General features: G+C 43.2%; 1 protein-coding gene across 1 annotated transcript in view; it reads left to right on the forward strand.

Moving 5' to 3' along the window:
* Positions 1-17,631, forward strand: part of LOC116938812 (prestin-like) — an 87,069-nt gene that overhangs the window by 40,026 nt on the left and 29,412 nt on the right. The window contains exons 10-13 of the mRNA XM_076054139.1: positions 247-324; positions 823-918; positions 3,041-3,147; positions 3,771-3,840. Coding sequence (XP_075910254.1) covers positions 247-324; positions 823-918; positions 3,041-3,147; positions 3,771-3,840 — 351 coding nt within the window. The remainder of the gene's footprint in view (positions 1-246; positions 325-822; positions 919-3,040; positions 3,148-3,770; positions 3,841-17,631) is intronic.

The raw sequence follows: 17,631 nt of genomic DNA on the forward strand, positions 1-17,631 counted from the left end.
TCCCCCCCACCACCACCATGATAGCCTCACTTAGTTGGGGCAGCACACCCCCCCTCCCCTACTACCATTCTTTTCCCACAACCCCCTGCATACGGCTCAGTTGAGTCGGGATGGTTTTTCCGCGATTGTTGACTCCTGGACTTGGATTGTGCGATGGGCTGTAACGGGCTCATGTTTTGTGAAGCAAAAGCAAAAACATTTTTTGTTGTTTCCTTTTGCTATTGTGGGTAACCTTTGACCTTGCAGCTAGCCTCTGGCATATCCACCATGGTGGTGTTGGTTGTCCTCCTGGCTGTGGGACCTCTATTTAGAGCTCTACAGAGGGTATGTCCAACTTTCTCTTTATTCCCATACATTATGATCACTTGCGACCACCCGCCTTACATAGCTGCCATGACGTGTATTCGGCTTTGATGGCGTAATTCACGAGCAATGATGAATTGTGAAACTAATGAAATGTAGTTGATCTGAGATGAAGAATGCCACAAAACGTGTACTCATATATAGATATTTGCATGCTCAAAGTAGTATTGGGCATTGCCCCTACACAACAGCATCCCTCAGACAGTGATGTAAATTCTACTGTTATGTTGTAACAGTCAGCCTCTAGCAGTCTATGTCATAGACTGTGGAGGAATATTGTCTTGAACGAACTACACCGAGTAAAGCGAGCGGAAATTTTAAGCACTGCATTTGAAAGTCTCTACTCAAGCTGGGGGTCTGTTATTTGTTGAGAACAATGTGGTGTTAAAATGTCATAACCTTTTAATGTTACACGTTTGCTGTTCAATAGCGTGCATTGCAATGTTTGTGTATGTGCAGTCCGTTTTAGCGTGCATCATTGTAGTGGGCCTAAAGAGAATGCTTATGCATTTCACTGACCTGAAGCAACTGTGGAAAATCAGCAAGGTGGATTTTGTAAGTACCGTACCGTGAAGCAAATGACATAGTTTCGCATTATGCTGTAATTGTGTCACAAATTATCGTAATCAGAAGGCGAGCCGTTTTCAAATATTAACCTTTTTCAAATCAATATTCTCACATGATGAATTTGAATGCAATAGTCCCTTGGTTAACAGTGACATCGATTAACTGTTTTTTGATTATCGTTTCACCTCCCATAGGGACCTCATGGTTTCGATGAACGTTAAAATTCTGATGAATATCGGCCAATCCGAGCCCTCATAACTGGGGCTGAGCCATGCCCTCAGCCAATCAGCGACGCCCATTTATTAGCATTTAGACCTCGACTGGCTTTGTTTACATTGCGTTTTCTGCTTTGGCAGTGTAAACAGCTCTCTTGCAGACTCAGTGATTTTTACTTATTTTTCAACTTATAAGTTAATCAATAGTGATTGCAACGCCCCCAAAATTGAATCTGCAGAAGGAAAAGAGGCGTAGGAAAGTAATTAGTGTTTAAATGTCATAAACTATGTTTTTGGGGTCAAAAAGGTCAACTTCCGATCGCCTTGGAACGGATTAATGCTTTAAACATGTAATTTCTATATCCGGTTAACAGTTATTTCGATTCACGGTAGTTTTCGTGGAAAGGATTAAAAACGTTAACAAAGGGACTACTGTGTACGATTGTCATAATATTTGCAGATTCCCACCCTGCAAAGTCCTCCTGTAACTGTTGCCACTGCCAATGGTCTTGGGCTGTGGTAGTCTTTGCAACTGAGCTGCTCAGCTCAACTGGGGCCTTCCCGGCTGAGATGAAGTCGGGGTCTGACGTGACCCTGACAAAGGGGTAGGGGAGCAGCGTACGTCTTTTTTTTCTCGCTCACCCAATATCAACAAACAATAAGTAAAATTGTTAGAAGCAGCTATACAAACAAGAGTTCCTCGGGTTTATTATCTTGGGAGTGAATTTATAGTATGTGCTTCGTGGTGGGTACATTATTTACAAAGGCCAGCTGTTTTCAAAGTGTTTTTAAGGGAGTTTGTTTTTCAAGTTGTGGTAAAAAGATGAAAATGTATACAAACGAGTGACAAACACAGGGGTTAAGACAAAAGGGTGACGGTCTTCATTAAAGTATACACTACAAACGGCTTTAAACGTTTAAAATGTTTTTAAAGACGACGATATTATCTCAAAATGCACGAAAGAAAGCACTTGATTGTAACAAAATGCCGAAATAATCGCACTGAAATATTGAGAGCCCATGAATAAGCGTGTAATTAAATGAAAACAAAAGACACTCGGGGATTCTGAGCTACCTATACGTATGTTGAACTTTTGTACGAACCCAACTGTGTTAATTTGAGGTAAGGGGCCTATCTTTCTGGTCATCACAAGTTTAAAATTATTATGCCAAAAACATAAAAAAATCACTTGACGGTATTTGCTGTGATCATAAATCATAGCTGGGCAAATTTTTGCCTAGAAAAACCCCATAATATCACAGCACTTGTTACATTGTAGCGATAGGGATAAGGAAACACGTCACGTGAAATGCTGGATTATGTGCAGCAAAGTATTATGCCTGAGTAGTATGGTGATAGTAATTCGAATTTTCTTTTCACTGGATTATTCACAAATATTTGTTGGGAAGTCGGTCGCAAAATTATGCCACCAAAAGCAATTCTACGTCAAGATGGAATTGTAATGCTGGGTTCGTGTAATCACGTCATAATGAAAGCATCATCTGAGTCTTAAGATTAATTCAAGAGAATCTGACATGATATTTGACCAACGCCTTTGTGGATTTGCCAGAATGTGGGATAAAACCGCAGACCCCAGAGGAAAAACACACATAATGAGATAACATTCTGAAACATGCACAGGCAAGTCAACAGCCTACTTGCTGCACTGACACATATGTGCACCTTGCTGTTCCGCCCAGACAGGTGGGTCTCATCCATGCAAAAAAAATCTGTGTGATCCTCCCCCCACCCCACCGTTCTAGATTACAAGCGTGTGCCGTGGTGCATCATAAGTAATTATTGTATCCCTTTTCAGAATAATTAGTGTACGAGTGTTAAATGTCAAGCGTCTCGAGTGGATCTAGCCTAATAGAGTGCCGTGCATGGTTTCCAGTACATCTGGCTCGTCACCTGGCTCGCTGTCCTGCTGCTGAACGTGGACCTGGGCCTGGGTGTCGCCGTGGCATTTTCCTTGCTGACGATCGTCTACCGCACTCAGAGGTGAGCGAGACGAAGCAGCACGGGCGAGCGCACGGTCGACCAAGGTGCAACAGTGGCAGTGTTGAGTGGCGTGGTTACGCCAAGTGTGTGTGTGTCTGTGCGAAGGACGCCTGGGCATAATCACCATGGTGAGATGGCAGGGGCATACGGCGTTAAATATCATCACTTATGTATGTACTCTCACGATGTAATGGGATTAAAATGTATTGCCACTGCTTTTCTCGGAAAAAAAGTCTCGCTTAGTTGGGAGACTGTTTTTTTTTGTCCTGCATTGAACCGATTGATGAGTCACGCCTGTGGGGTGAAACCCAAAGTACGTGGAGAAGACCCACACACGTACAAGGAAGGGGGTGATGCTCAACACTCCACACAGATAGAGTCAATAATCCATTGCTGCACTGTCATATTCTGGCCACCCTTGCAGCCATGCCTACAACACCTGACAAGCCCTGGTGGTTTCCCTTCAGAGTAATAACAATATTCTAAATCCTGCTTAGCTTATGAGCTCTGGCAACATTGGACTTAATCAGGATGCAACGGTGAGAACTAAAGTATTTTTCTTTGATAAATACACAATTGTGATGAAAGCAAATGCATGCTGTGGCTTTGTCTCTCCGGTTTAGGCCAGATTGTAAACTGCTCGGCAGAATACCAGACACTGAACTCTACAGACCACTGGATGAGTTTGCGAAGGTAACCTAATTTTGTACAGTTTTTTATGATCCCATCCAACGATCTGATTGGGTCTTTGCTGAAATGTGAGAGACTGGTCGGTATAGTTTCAATGCAATGGCCTCATAAAAGATCTTGAGCTAGAGGTGAAATGTTATTATAATGCGGAAATGTAGAGTAATAACAAGTATTGAAACATTGTGTCAAGTGTCATTCAATTACACAATCATCTGAAATATAAAAGTCATTTTTTGTCTGTCTGTCCGTCCGTCTGTCTGCGTACGTGCTCGCGAACCGTGGGGTCTACGTATAACATGTTTAGCCGGATACCACGCCGTAAGCCCCGTGCTTGGCATAGGCTATCCCTTTTCCACGTCCGTCACCTTTAAATTAGTTAAATTCGCGTTTTTGTGTGATTTATATTTATTTATATCCCCGCCCCGTTCAAGCTGCACATGGTTGCCCCTGGCAATGCACGCGCGTCATTGGTAGAGGGTGGGGGGGGATTTCTCATTGGCGTTCAAAATGCAAAAAAAAATACACACAACGCTGAGGTAAATTCATCAAAGTGTCATGTCATCTCCCCCCCCCACCCCAATATGTGCACTTACTACTATAGGGTCAGTAGATACTAATTTTATAGCGCTTAGATAGTATTATTGTAGCGCGGGCGGGGGGATGGTGGGGGGGGGGGTAGCGTCCCAGCCCCCAGCCTCAGCCGGCTGGGCAATCTAGGCGAGGCCGGGGGCTCTGCACGGGACTAGGCCTCACCACGGCACTTTGTCAGGTGAGAACTTTGTGCTATAGAGTCGATATTTCCTGCTATAGAGCCAGCATGTACTACTGAAGTGATAGCAGGTACCACCACAGTCAGTATGTACTGCTGTAATCATACAGGTACCACAGTCAGTATGCACTGTTGTAATCATAGCAGGTACCACAACAGTATGCACTGCTGTGGTGAAAGCAGGTGCCACCAAAGTCGGTATGCACTGCTGTAGTGATAGCAGGAACGACCACAGTCGGTATGCACTGCTGTGATAGCAGGTACTACCACAGTATGCACTGCTGTAGTGAAAGCAGGTACCACCACAGTCGGTATGCACTGCTGTAGTGATAGCAGGTACCACCACAGTCGGTATGCACTGCTGTTATTATAGCAGGTACCACCACAGTCAGTATCCACTGCTGTAATCATAGCAGGTACCACCACAGTCAGTATCCACTGCTGTAATCATAGCACGTACCACCACAGTCAGTATGCACTGCTGTAGTGAAAGCAGGTACCACCACAGTATGCACTGCTGTAGTGAAAGCAGGTACCACCACAGTCAGTATGCACTTCTGTGGTGATAGCAGATAGCAGGTACCACAGTCAGTATGCACTACTGTAATCATAGCACGTACCACCACAGTCGGTATGCACTGCTGTAGTGATAGCAGGTACCACCACAGTCGGTATGCACTGCTGTAATCATAGCAGGTACCACCACAGTCAGTATGCACTGCTGTAATCATAGCACGTACCACCACAGTCAGTATGCACTGCTGTAGTGAAAGCAGGTAGCACCACAATATGTACTGCTGTAGTGAAAGCAGGTACCACCACAGTCGCTATGCACTGCTGTGGTGATATCAGGTACCACCACAGTCAGTATGCACTTCTGTGGTGATAGCAGGTACCACAGTCAGTATGCACTGCTGTAATCATAGCACGTACCACCAAAGTCAGCACGCACTCCTGTAGTGATAGCAGGTGCCACCACAGTCGGTATGCACTGCTGTAGTCATAGCAGGAACGACCACAGTCGGTATGCACTGCTGTAGTTAAAGCAGGTGCCACCACAGTCGGTATGCAATGCTGTAGTTAAAGCAGGTACCACCATAGTCGGTATGCACTGCTGTGATAGCAGGTATCACCACAGTCGGTATGCACTGCTATTTTGAAAGCAGGTAACACCACAGTCAGTATGCACTGCTGTAGTGAAAGCAGGTACCACCACAGTCGGTATGCACTGCTGTAATCATAGCAGATACCACCACAGTCGCTATGCACTGCTGTGGTGATAGCAGGTACCACCACAGTCAATATGCGCTGCTGTAGTGATAGAAGTTACCACCACAGTCAGTATGCACTGCTGTATTGATAGCAGGTCACACCACAGTCAGAATGCACTGCTGTAGTGAAAGCAGGTACCACCAAAGTCGGTATGCACTGCTGTAGTGATAGAAGGTACCACCACCGTCAGTATGCACTGCTGTGCTGAAAGCAAATAACACCACAGTAGGTATGCAATGCTGTAGTTAAGCAGGTACCACCACAGTCAGTATGCACTGCTGTAATCATAGCTCGATACCACCAAAGTTGGTATGCACTGCTGTAGTGATAGTAGATACTGCTATCAAGTTGATAGATACTACTAAAACAGTCAGTATATACCACGATGGGCAGTTAATACTGCTACAGACAGTACATACTACTACGGTCAGTAGCTACTGCTATAGAGTCAGTAGATACTACTACTATAGAGTCAGTAGATACTGATAGAGAGTTAATAGTTACCACTATAGTCAGTGGATACTACTATAGAGTCAGCAGATACTACTATAGAGTTAGTAGTTACTACTATCGAGTCAGTAGATACTGCTGTAGGGCTAGTAGATACTACTACGGTCAGAAGTTACTACTACAGTCAGTAGATAGTACTGTAGGGCCAGTAGATATTACTACGGTCAGTAGTTGCTACAGTCAGTAAATACTACTATACAGTCAGTAGTTACTACTGGCTCAGTAGATGCTACTGTACAGTCAGTAGATACAACTACAGAGTCAGTAGATACTACTTACTCTGTTGTATATAGGGCGTGTAGGTATATATACCTACGCGGGGGTAAAACAATTGAGGGGTGGGGGGGGTCGACAATTTTCGGAAACCTTTTATATCAACTATTTACCCCCCACTTTCTATATAACTTTTTGGACTTCTGCAAGCCCCTTATAATTTTGTTGGTGGAGAAATGGATAAACGGCCCACGAGGCTTTCACAATAGCTTAGTAACTGTGTATGCATATGTAATGTTTTTAAGATAAGTTTTGAAATACATTTTTCGCCCGGGCAATGCCGGGTTCTTCCCGCTAGTATAAGATAAATGTGTATACAGTACAACGCAACAACATATACATGGGACCACATCTCAAAAAGCTGTAATGCAATGGTGGGGGCGGGTGGCATATTAATGTATATTGATCTTCTTTCACACCGTACGTAGCCAACCGTGCTAATCGGAGGTGCGGGTGAAGGACAACAAACTAAACACAAAAAGCAGTTATAAAGAAATTAGTTTTCAATTTAGATTATATAAAAGAGCATACAGTAGCTCCATTGCCTTCCTCATATTGGAAGGAAGAGCGTTCCAGACGGCCGCAGAAGCGCTCGTCTGAAAGCGCGCGATGCTGTGGAAATAGGTGAGAGGATGTCGGTGAGGGATGCGGTGATACGGGATGGTGAGGATAACAGAGCTCCAGTAATTTCCTTTGCCATTAAAGTTTTAGATAAAATGCTGGCAGTTTGAGAGAGAAGGCGTTGAGCACGGGTCGAGGAGTCAATGGCTATATACAGCTAGGCGGATTCTGTACAGGAGTTGTGACTGACGTGAAGAAGCTGGAGACAATTTTGTTAAATGGGAGGAGATGGAGAAGAGATACAAGCCCGAGATTGCGCCTCGAAGTTTATGTAGGGTCATCACCTTCTCCGCAGGCCTAACCCGGACATATTTCTCAGTCCGCCTAGGTCTATAACAAAACTGTGTACATACACCATAATAGAGTTGAAGACTGTATATGTACCATCCGAATGCCATCCAAATCGATTCCTGCCACTCCGACGCAGATGCCAGTTCCCCCAGACTGCCCATGTCGAACTCTTGGGCCTGCCTATGCCAGGCTTAGGGGCCATCCATTTAGTACGTACGCATGGAGGGGGGAGGGGGGGTTAACCCAAATGAGTACGCTTGCGTATGGGGGGTCTACTGACAATGTACGTACGCATAGGAAACGGGGGGGGGGGGTGAAACCTCGATAAAAATCATTTTTCTACTTTGGCCTTCAAATGAGTTAGATAGTCCGGCAGTGGACTATCTCTTTGCCTAAACACGTTAATACTATTAATCCTTGATCGTTTCTGCGTGGATTGAATATCGGCCGTTCTTATAGGATTCGGGTGGGGTGCGTCAGGCGTACATATGCAGGTGGGGGGGGGGGGGTGTGAAACGTACACGTGCATACAGGGAGGGGGGGTCAAGTTTTGACAGATTTTTGCGTACCTACTCAATGGATGGCCCCTTACGCGGGGAGGAACTTCGACGTGGAGGGAGCGGTACGATTTGTATGAGCGCAAACGGGAGAGGCGGCCAGCTAAGTCAGGGATCTTGCTTTGTGGGAGGATGGAGTGGTTGGTGGTGTCTTAAAATCAGCAGTGAGCATGTAGAGAGAGAGAGGTACGCAGTCAGAAGGAGATGATTTGTGGTTTCACCCGCTGACAAACGGTCGCAGTGGAGAGGCCTTGGCTGAGACGTGAGGAACATGGGGCAAGGGATGCTTGAGAAGTGAGAGAAGATGTCCCTCCTCGGAACGTTTATAAAGAAATGGAAGTTGAAATTATGGTGGATTTGCGCTGTTCAGAATTAAAGACGAAGGCATTGGCACGGAAATAAAAAAAACACAAGCTTCTTCGATGTCTAGTTAGCCAGAAATTGGATGCTGAAGCTATTCCATGACATGCCACATGCGATTGTTGTGCCAAACAGATTCGTGGTTTTATGATAGCTAAGAATATCATTGTTAAATGTGATCGGAATAATTGTGGAGTTGCCAGCCCCACTAGACGTTATCACTGACTTAGTTATTTAGTTTAAGTATTTATCTGTGTGCCGAGCAAAGGAATGTCTCTTGCTGCAACTTGTGATTTCACTTAATACGATGCACGGATGTAATGTAATCTAATCTACAAAGCATTGGACCATATTGTGAGTGGACAACGATACGTCACTAATACAGAGAATAAATAACGTTGTAGATTAAACAGAGCCACACGATGCGCCAGAGTTAATAGCGAAGGTATAAGATGAGCTACCTTCAACTACATATACTGTAAATATCCAAACCATATAATGGCAGCTCATCAATTAGTACGGGATGCCAGACACGATCGAATGCTTCAGATATGCAAAGGGCTATATTAATGGAATACCGACAATCCACACTTCAACCCAAGGCCAAAACATAACGGAGTAATGTGCATTACACGTATAAACCTTCAATTTTCCACCCACGTGCAAACATATTTGCCAAACATGCCCTGCAAAGACCCAGTGAAGCTTTTCTGGGTAAACAAATAGTATTATTGGATTATTAATTCAATTTATATTGTGGTAACACAATTATCCTTTTCGTGCCTGGAGAACACGTAATGCATGCAGAATGCTGCAGTGGCTCTAATTTATGCAAGTGGCCATACAAATACAAAACGAGCGTTGCGCTCTTTGAATTTTGCGAGCACCATTAGTGCCGTTGCCTCCAAAACCTTGGAATAAAATGGAATACAGTAGTTGAAATTGAGCAATAGTTTTGAACGATATATAAATCAGCATTTTTCTCTGTTTATTACAGTTCAGAATCGCAGCGGGTATAAGTGAAGGCTGCAAATACGTTTTAGAGAATATGACTTCTTACTCATGCATTTGTTAAAATACGCGCCTAAGTGTTACTTTGTTGTGGCAAAAAATTAGCCACGCAATAGTTCAACGATGCATGATGCCCAGCATTCGCAATTGGTTCATTATGGGGGAAAGACATAGTGTTGGTATAATGAACCATTATACCAACACTACAAAGGTTTCTTGAAAAAGGGATATTCACATTATCTTGTTATGGCACAACGCTGTACAATTTGTTAACTCACTCACCTTGCATTTTATTTTATCCAGGCACAATATGTTTCAGTGAAAGAGTGCTTGGCGTTAATCAATTAATCAGTTTTTATTTATGTTTATATATGTATAAAACATTGTCAATTAGGGAATATATTTTAAAATAACACTGGAAATCATATTCATTAAAGTAATCATAACTCTAATAGATTGAAAACATTAACAGAAAATACTGTAATACTGGGTTTGCATCGAGCCCCATTGCAATATGAACCCTATTACATCTGGTCTCACGTGAATCGAACATTATAATAATAGTTACATCCTTTTGGAAATCTACTGCTGAAATAATCTTTTTTTTACATAACACAATTTTCCCTTAAGTAGCACTGCATGGCTTACCATATAAAAATTGGAAGATAATTTATAGCAAAACTGGCAATTTTCTTCCATCTGCCACCTCGCTTATTTTAAAGCCTGATTACAATTATTATTTTAAAAAAAAATCCTTGATAAATGTCCCTGAACATATATTACAGCTGCGGCCTCCTCTTGGATAATAATGGAATAGTTGTAATTAGTTTTTAACAAAAAGATGTTTTACATCGTATGCATCACCTATTTCCCTCTGTAATACAGCCAGGGTAAAAACCACTGCGTATTGTCGTAGGGGGTGACATTGGCTCACTAATGCACCTGCCGGAAAAAGAAAACAAACTTGGGATGGTTGCTCATTTTTTGTGTGAAATATGAAGCAGAGGGTGATCGAACAAAGACGCTGGGAGTCTAATCCTTGAAATAATTATCATCGCATCCCAATGGAAAGAGGTCTGCGAAGCCTGAAAACCCATTTTGTGGAACATTGAGCCACTCCAGAGAGACCTCGACAAGGGCTGAATCTTGTCTGGCGTGTCACCGCAGTTTACAAATGCACGGCAGCGTTAATTCAATATGATGCGGCACTGGATAAAGGCTATTAGAACATAGTGAGGAATTTGTGACTTGTTTTAGAAGTGAATAGTATATAATTGTGCAATAACTGCAATGTGTACGTTCAATGTAATAAATAATATAGGTCATTTAGCCATGATATACAACATTTTAATATGTATACAAACTGAATCATTCACAAACATGTATGCGCTTTGCATAATTAAACGTGGGAAAATATTTTCGTGGCAAATTTCTGACATCAATAAAAAATATATTGTATACCGTTTAAAATAAGTTATGTTTTATGGATCTCAGTTTGGTCATTCATTTATGTCAAAATCATTCATTAAATAGTTACTGATAAACTCATCACCTTATAGGCAGCTTTATCGTATTATAGAATAGTTTTCACACTGTACAGATGGTAAAGGGACATTTCACCAACTTTGAAAAGCCATGATGATATTTGCCGTTTCCATCCATTTGTACTTATGTAATAAAACAAATAAATGTGAGCAATTATAATGGAACATTCACGTGAGCCGGCTGATGTTGCGTTTGCTTCAAATACTCTTCCTGAAGTATACAATGGTGTACCCAATACAATTATAAATGCATGAAGATTTTTACATGACTGTAATTACAATCAAATATATTGCCATTATTAATTAGGTATATCAACAGTACATGCTTTAATGGTAATAATGGAACGATTGTGAGGAAAATAAACACGTAAGCAGTTGCATTAAATTTGTACTTCTACTGTCTTATAATAATTTAAACATGTACAGCCGTTAGCTACTGGGCAGAGCTTATCAAATTAAGCAGGGTAACTCTGTGGTTGGAGTACTGTACTTGTTGGCTCATGATTAGAAAGTTACAAGTTAAATTCCCACTTGGTACCTAGCTCACCCTTATCTTTTCGAGGTCAATCGAAATAACCACCTCTTTATAGTCTGCGGTCGCTATCTTGTGAATGGTATGGCACCTGCCGTGGGAATGTCGAATGCATACATTGCGCATTTTAGCAGGGAGATATTTAATTTGTGGGCTTGTGAGAGTTTAACACACTCGATAGAAATAATATCCATATTTTATTTCAAGTAGGACCATGTGCTTTGATCTCTGGATTTGATAAGTGGTGTCTCTAAACCAGTGGTTCTTAACCTGGGGTGCACGCACCGCCTGCGAGTGCGAGATACCCTTTCTGGGGTGCGCACGGCGTGAGATGTATTTGACATCACGGACACCACATACAGTGAGGGAATAAAGTATTTGATCCCCTGCTGATTTTGTACGTTTGCCCACTGACAAAGAAATGATCAGTCTATCATTTTAATGGTAGGTATATTTGAGCAGTGAGAGACAGAATAACAACAAAATCCAGAAAAACGCATGTCAAAAATGTTATAAATTGATTTGCATTTTAATTAGGGAAATAAGTGTTTGACCTCTCAATCATAAAGATTTCTGGCTCCCAGGTATCTTTTATGCAGGTAACAAGCTGAGATTAGGAGCACTCCCTTTAAGAGGTAACGAGGTAACGAGCTGAGATTAGGAGCACACTCTTAAAGGGAGTGCTCCTAATCTCAGCTTGTTACCTGTATAAAAGACACCTGTACACAGAAGCAATCAATCAATCAGATTCCAAACTCTCCACCATGACCAAGACCAAAGAGCTTATACTCTTTGGTTGTATTCGGTAAAGTCACGTGACTTTACCGAATAGAACCAAAGAATATGGATCCTTGCACTCACGAAAGCTTCAAATCTAGAACCAAAGAGCTCTCCAAGGATGTCACGGACAAGATTGTAGATCTACACAAGGCTGGGCTACAAGACCATTGCCAAGCAGCTTGGTGAGAAGGTGACAACAGTTGGTGCGATTATTCGCAAATGGAAGAAACACAAAAGAACTGTCAATCTCCCTCGGCTTGGGGCTCCATGCAAGATCTCACCTCGTGGAGTTGCAATGATCATGAGAACGGTGATAAATCAGCCCAGAACTACACGGGAAGATCTTGTCAATGATCTCAAGGCAGCTGGGACCATAGTCACCAAGAAAACAATTGGTAACACACTACGTCGTGAAGGACTGAAATCCCTGCTCAAGAAAGCACATATACATGCCCGTCTGAAGTTTGCCAATGAACATCTGAATGATTCAGAGGACAACTGGGTGAAAGTGTTGTGGTCAGATGAGACCAAACTTAACTCGCCGTGTTTGGAGGAGGAATGCTGCCTATGACCCCAAGAACACCATCCCCACCGTCAAACATGGAGGTGGAAACATGCTTTGGGAGTGTTTTTCTGCTAAGGGGATAGGATAACTTCACCGCATCAAAGGGACGATGGACGGCGTCATGTACCGGCAAATCTAGGGTGAGAACCTCCTTCCCTCAGCCAGGGCATTGAAAATGGGTCGTGGATGGGTATTCCAGCATGACAGTGGCCCAAAACACACGGCCAAGCCAACAAAGGAGTGACTCAAGAAGAAGCACATTAAGGTCCTGGAGTGGCCTAGTCAGTCTCCAGACCTTAATCCGATAGAAAATCTGGAGGGAGCTGAAGGTTCGAGTTGCCAAACGTCAGCCTCGAAACCTTAATGACTTGGAGAAGATCTGCAAAGAGGAGTGGGACAAAATCCCTCCTGAAATGTGTGCAAACCGGGTGGCCAACTGCAAGAAACGTCTGACCTCTGTGATTGCCAAGAAGGGTTTTGCCACCAAGTACTAAGTCATGTTTTGCAGAGGGGTCAAATACTTATTTCCCTCATTAAGATGCAAATCAATTTATAACATTTTTGACATGCGTTTTTATGGATTTTTTGTTGTTGTTATTCCGTCTCTCTCACTGTTCAAATAAACCTGCCATTAAAATTATAGACTGATCATTTATTTGTCAGTGGGCAAACGTACAAAATCAGCAGGGGATCAAATACTTTTTTCCCTCACTGTATATGTGGGTGCAGTACCGGCCCTAGTGGGGCTCGGTGAGCGCTGACTACCAGTGCTGGATGGGACCAAGCTCTGCGTGCAGTGCCGACCCCTACAACATAGGGTGTGAGAGTGCCGGCCATGGAAATGGGGTTCCTAAGGGCCATGGCACTCTGATTAACCCGCCAAGGACACGTGACCGGTTAAGTCTACACAGGGCCCCCCCAAGTGGGGGCTAGGGGTGGTCACGTGTCAGGGTCGAGATCCTGCTCGAAGATTCTAGAAGGTGGTCGTGGCGAAGGGCGGGGCCAGCCATGCCACAGAGGATATAAGCCGGGTCCCCGAGAGAGTCCGGCTGCTATTGTTCATACTGAACAATCTACGTTCTACGTCCTACAGAGTCACCAACACGTGGAACTGGACCCAAGCTGTGGTCCGGTCCATTGTCGCTAGTTACTTTGTAATTAGTGTAGTTAGCCTGGTGGTCCGCCGTCATAGGTTGTTACCCCGTGTGTTGGTGTTCATACATGTGTTGCCTCCAAGAAGTGTGTCTGCGACTCAGTTGAACTCACTACATATTCAATAACATTATAATATTTTTTACGATTGAGAACCAAATGGGTGCTGCAAGGTTGTCGTAAAGGTTTAAGAACCACTGGTCTAAACTCTGATGTGGAGGTTAGGCCCGCAGAGCTGTTTCTCATTGTACTGACGATGTGCATTGTATAGTTGTTAAAGGATAATACAGTTCAACATATGTTAATATAGCTCTGTTATATAGGTCCTCTGTTAGAGTATCGTGCATACTATTGAAAGCCACTGAACATATATCCCAAAAATACGATCTAATAATATGGTGTATGTTAATGATGTGTCCATTCCAATGGGGATGTGTTCTATTACGGCCAAATGTAAGTTTTCAATATTCATCATTAATTGTAATGCATTCAATATGCTGATTATTACGAGTCGGTTTAACAAAAAGCAATCTTTTTTTGGTCTCTGCGAAAAAAATCAAGTAATTGAATGTCATAATTATAGGGGGCAAATGTTAACCAATTAGTGTTCAATTCTATTAAGTGGCATTAAGACATCACAAGTGTATTATAATAGAAATTCTCACTGCTTAGTAACAGACGTGTGCACATTTAGAATGAACATCATATGCGATGTTTTAATTAATGTGATGTGAAGGATTTGGGTGATAGTGCCTTCTTCATTCAAAATATATCCTCAAGGCTGACATTAAACGGTTTTCTGCTTGGTGACTTTCATTTTAAGGATAAATATGGGGGTTTGAGATGATAATTCTTAAATTAAACCGATCAACCGAATGAATATATATTTAACTGGCAAGAGATGCATGTAAGTATGTTGAACTTCTTTCGTACCATACCTAGCCAACCGAGACACCTTATCTGACTCACTCAAGATATCAACCAAAATTAGACGAAGACAACGCTAAATGTTAAAATACACATGTCACGGTATCATATTACCGTGATATATTTTCATGAAAACATAAATGAGGCGGCAACGAATGAACAAAAATTGTGCTTGAGTGTGAACTCTGCTGTTGTGCAAACAAGGGCTCTGAAAGCAACAGCTGTTACTTAACTGAGTAAACTTGCAGTCTGCCTGCTGGGGCTAAGCTAAATAAGTGGAACAAAAATTCTGCCTTCATACATAACCAGCTGCACACTTAGTTTACCCTCTCGATACTGTAATGCTGTGATTAAAACATCTGCTGGCTCAGATAATTCCATGAGTAGCCAACTCAAACTTCCATTTCGCTTGCGTTTACATGAACAGACCAATGCAAAGTATTGGATGGATTGGGAGTCTCTTTCAGCCTTCCACTCTATGTCTCCATAATGGCGCTTAACACAGGCACACGACCCTGCTAGGCCCCTGATGCTGAATAATGTTGATGCTTTTGTAGTGTTTATAAAGACGAATAAACTTCTTATGAGGCACACTCTGTTTATTGTAATTCCTTTCCCACAAAGTCCTTAACACACAGAGGGGTATACGGTCCCCTCACCCGATACCCTAAGGAGGTACAGCCTCCGGACTCAGCGTAACCTACACACAGGCCTCCTTGGTACAGCCTCCTATCTTGGCAGGACTTGCACGTCTACCGCTACCCTATCCCAGAGTCCTCCGGTTGGGACCTAGGGGAGGCTATCTGACCCACCGCTGGCCCGGTGGGTCCTGACCACTGGATACGCCGAGCCTTAGCCCTCAGAAGGGCTGGAAGGCTGGGTCCAGGGTTCTAGCTAGTCTTCAGCCCGGGCTTCGGTCTTTGTGTAGGGAGAGAACTCCCCGAGCTCTACGCGGTCACCCTTCTTATACTCGTTGTGGCCAGGTATAACCAATCCCACATTCCCACGTGGAACTGTCTGATTGGTTTTCCCCAAACTGTGGCTACAATCCACTTCACCTCGTCTGACCCCAACCGTTATGTACACAGAGGTAGCGCTGCACTGCCCCTTTGATACCTAGTGGCGATGCAGGTTACCGAACAGTGCGTAGTTAACACCTCTACACTTTTGAACAGCAGCATATTGGAAAAAAGCTATACACAGCGCATGATGATTTAATTACATATCTTTTATCTAAACAGGTGAGAGGTCATTGACACACCTCACTTCATATGGGAGACCTGGGTAAACAAGCGAGTGACAGTTATTATATTTTTGTTAAACACGTTCATGGATATTTTTCTAAAGCCGTCATTGAAATTGGAACACATCCTTTTTTTGTAGGAGTAATGTCACGTGGTTTTTACCGTTTACTCTGTTACAAGTGGCACCCTTCCCTGGAGGGGGGGGGGGTGCAAACAGCTGCGGAAATTAAAATGTAACAAGGTGGTAGGCGCTGACCACCATGCCAGCTAACCACCTAGCCCATTCACGCATCGCTACACGTAGTCCGTTAGCCCGGACCAGTCTTCTCCCTCGTCGGTACCACCTGAGGTGGCATAAACCTTAGCAGTTCCAATTTTTTGATCTGGCAACCAACAGTGTGATAGCCACTGGAAATTAGTGGGTTTTCAAACAACGGCCAATTATTTGCCAATTAGATGAATTGGGACTAAAACTCTGGCTCACGGACGATCATTTAGTGATGACGATAGGTGCTCGTCAATTTAATACGGAGGCTTTAGCGACCAATGTTGTAATCATCGGCGAAACATCGTACTCGAATTGTAAATGTTCTGGGTTTTTTCTGTCCAATACACCGTTCTACTGAAGTAGAAACTAATTCGCACGTTTTGCTCACGTGACAAACTTTACTAATTGGCTGTGTCGGATGGAGGTGGGTATCCGACATTTACATTTACGCGATCTAACCCAGCAAATTTGATTACGAATGATAAGTGCGATTTATAATGCGCACGATATTTCAGGGACATGAATGACCGTGACTGATGTGCAGAGCCAAGCTCAGTGTCACTCAAAAGCCAAGCGATAGAGGTGTGGGCCCTTTAAGCGTCTCTTAAAAGTCAGTGCAGATTTAACGCCGCTAATGCACGGTGGGATGGCGTTCCAAATGGTGGAGGGAGCTGCCATGGAGAAGCAGGTGCCTGGCAGTGACTGTCCTGCTCCTCGGTGTAGACAGCAGGTTGTGAGTTGCGCTGAAGAGAAAGTTATCACGTGGGCTGTATAAAGTTTGTTTCCGTGTTGTCGATGTGTTCTTCCTGTAATCCACGATATATTTTCCCCATGTACAAAAAAATAGTTTCAAATGCCCCTGGATGGCGATGTTTTTTTTTTCTATATTGAATGTAACCATTTGTTAGCAACTTCAATACATATCAGCAATGCGCATCCATGAGCGGCAAGCGATTGACAGTAAAATGCTTCCAGGTTGTAATGAGGCGGGAAGACAGATGAGGGTAATGCGTTCCAAAGTTTAATAGCACGGAGTTTGAAGGAGGCAGTTCATGTGGAAGGTTGGCAAGGACACATTCATACGGAGAGATGAAGTCGAACGGAATGAGCAGATTGGT

The sequence above is a fragment of the Petromyzon marinus genome, chromosome 4, assembly GCF_048934315.1.
Source record: "Petromyzon marinus isolate PM22_M1 ecotype Great Lakes invasive population chromosome 4, UKy_Petmar_22M1.pri1.0, whole genome shotgun sequence".
Classification (NCBI taxonomy): Eukaryota; Metazoa; Chordata; class Hyperoartia; order Petromyzontiformes; family Petromyzontidae; genus Petromyzon; species Petromyzon marinus.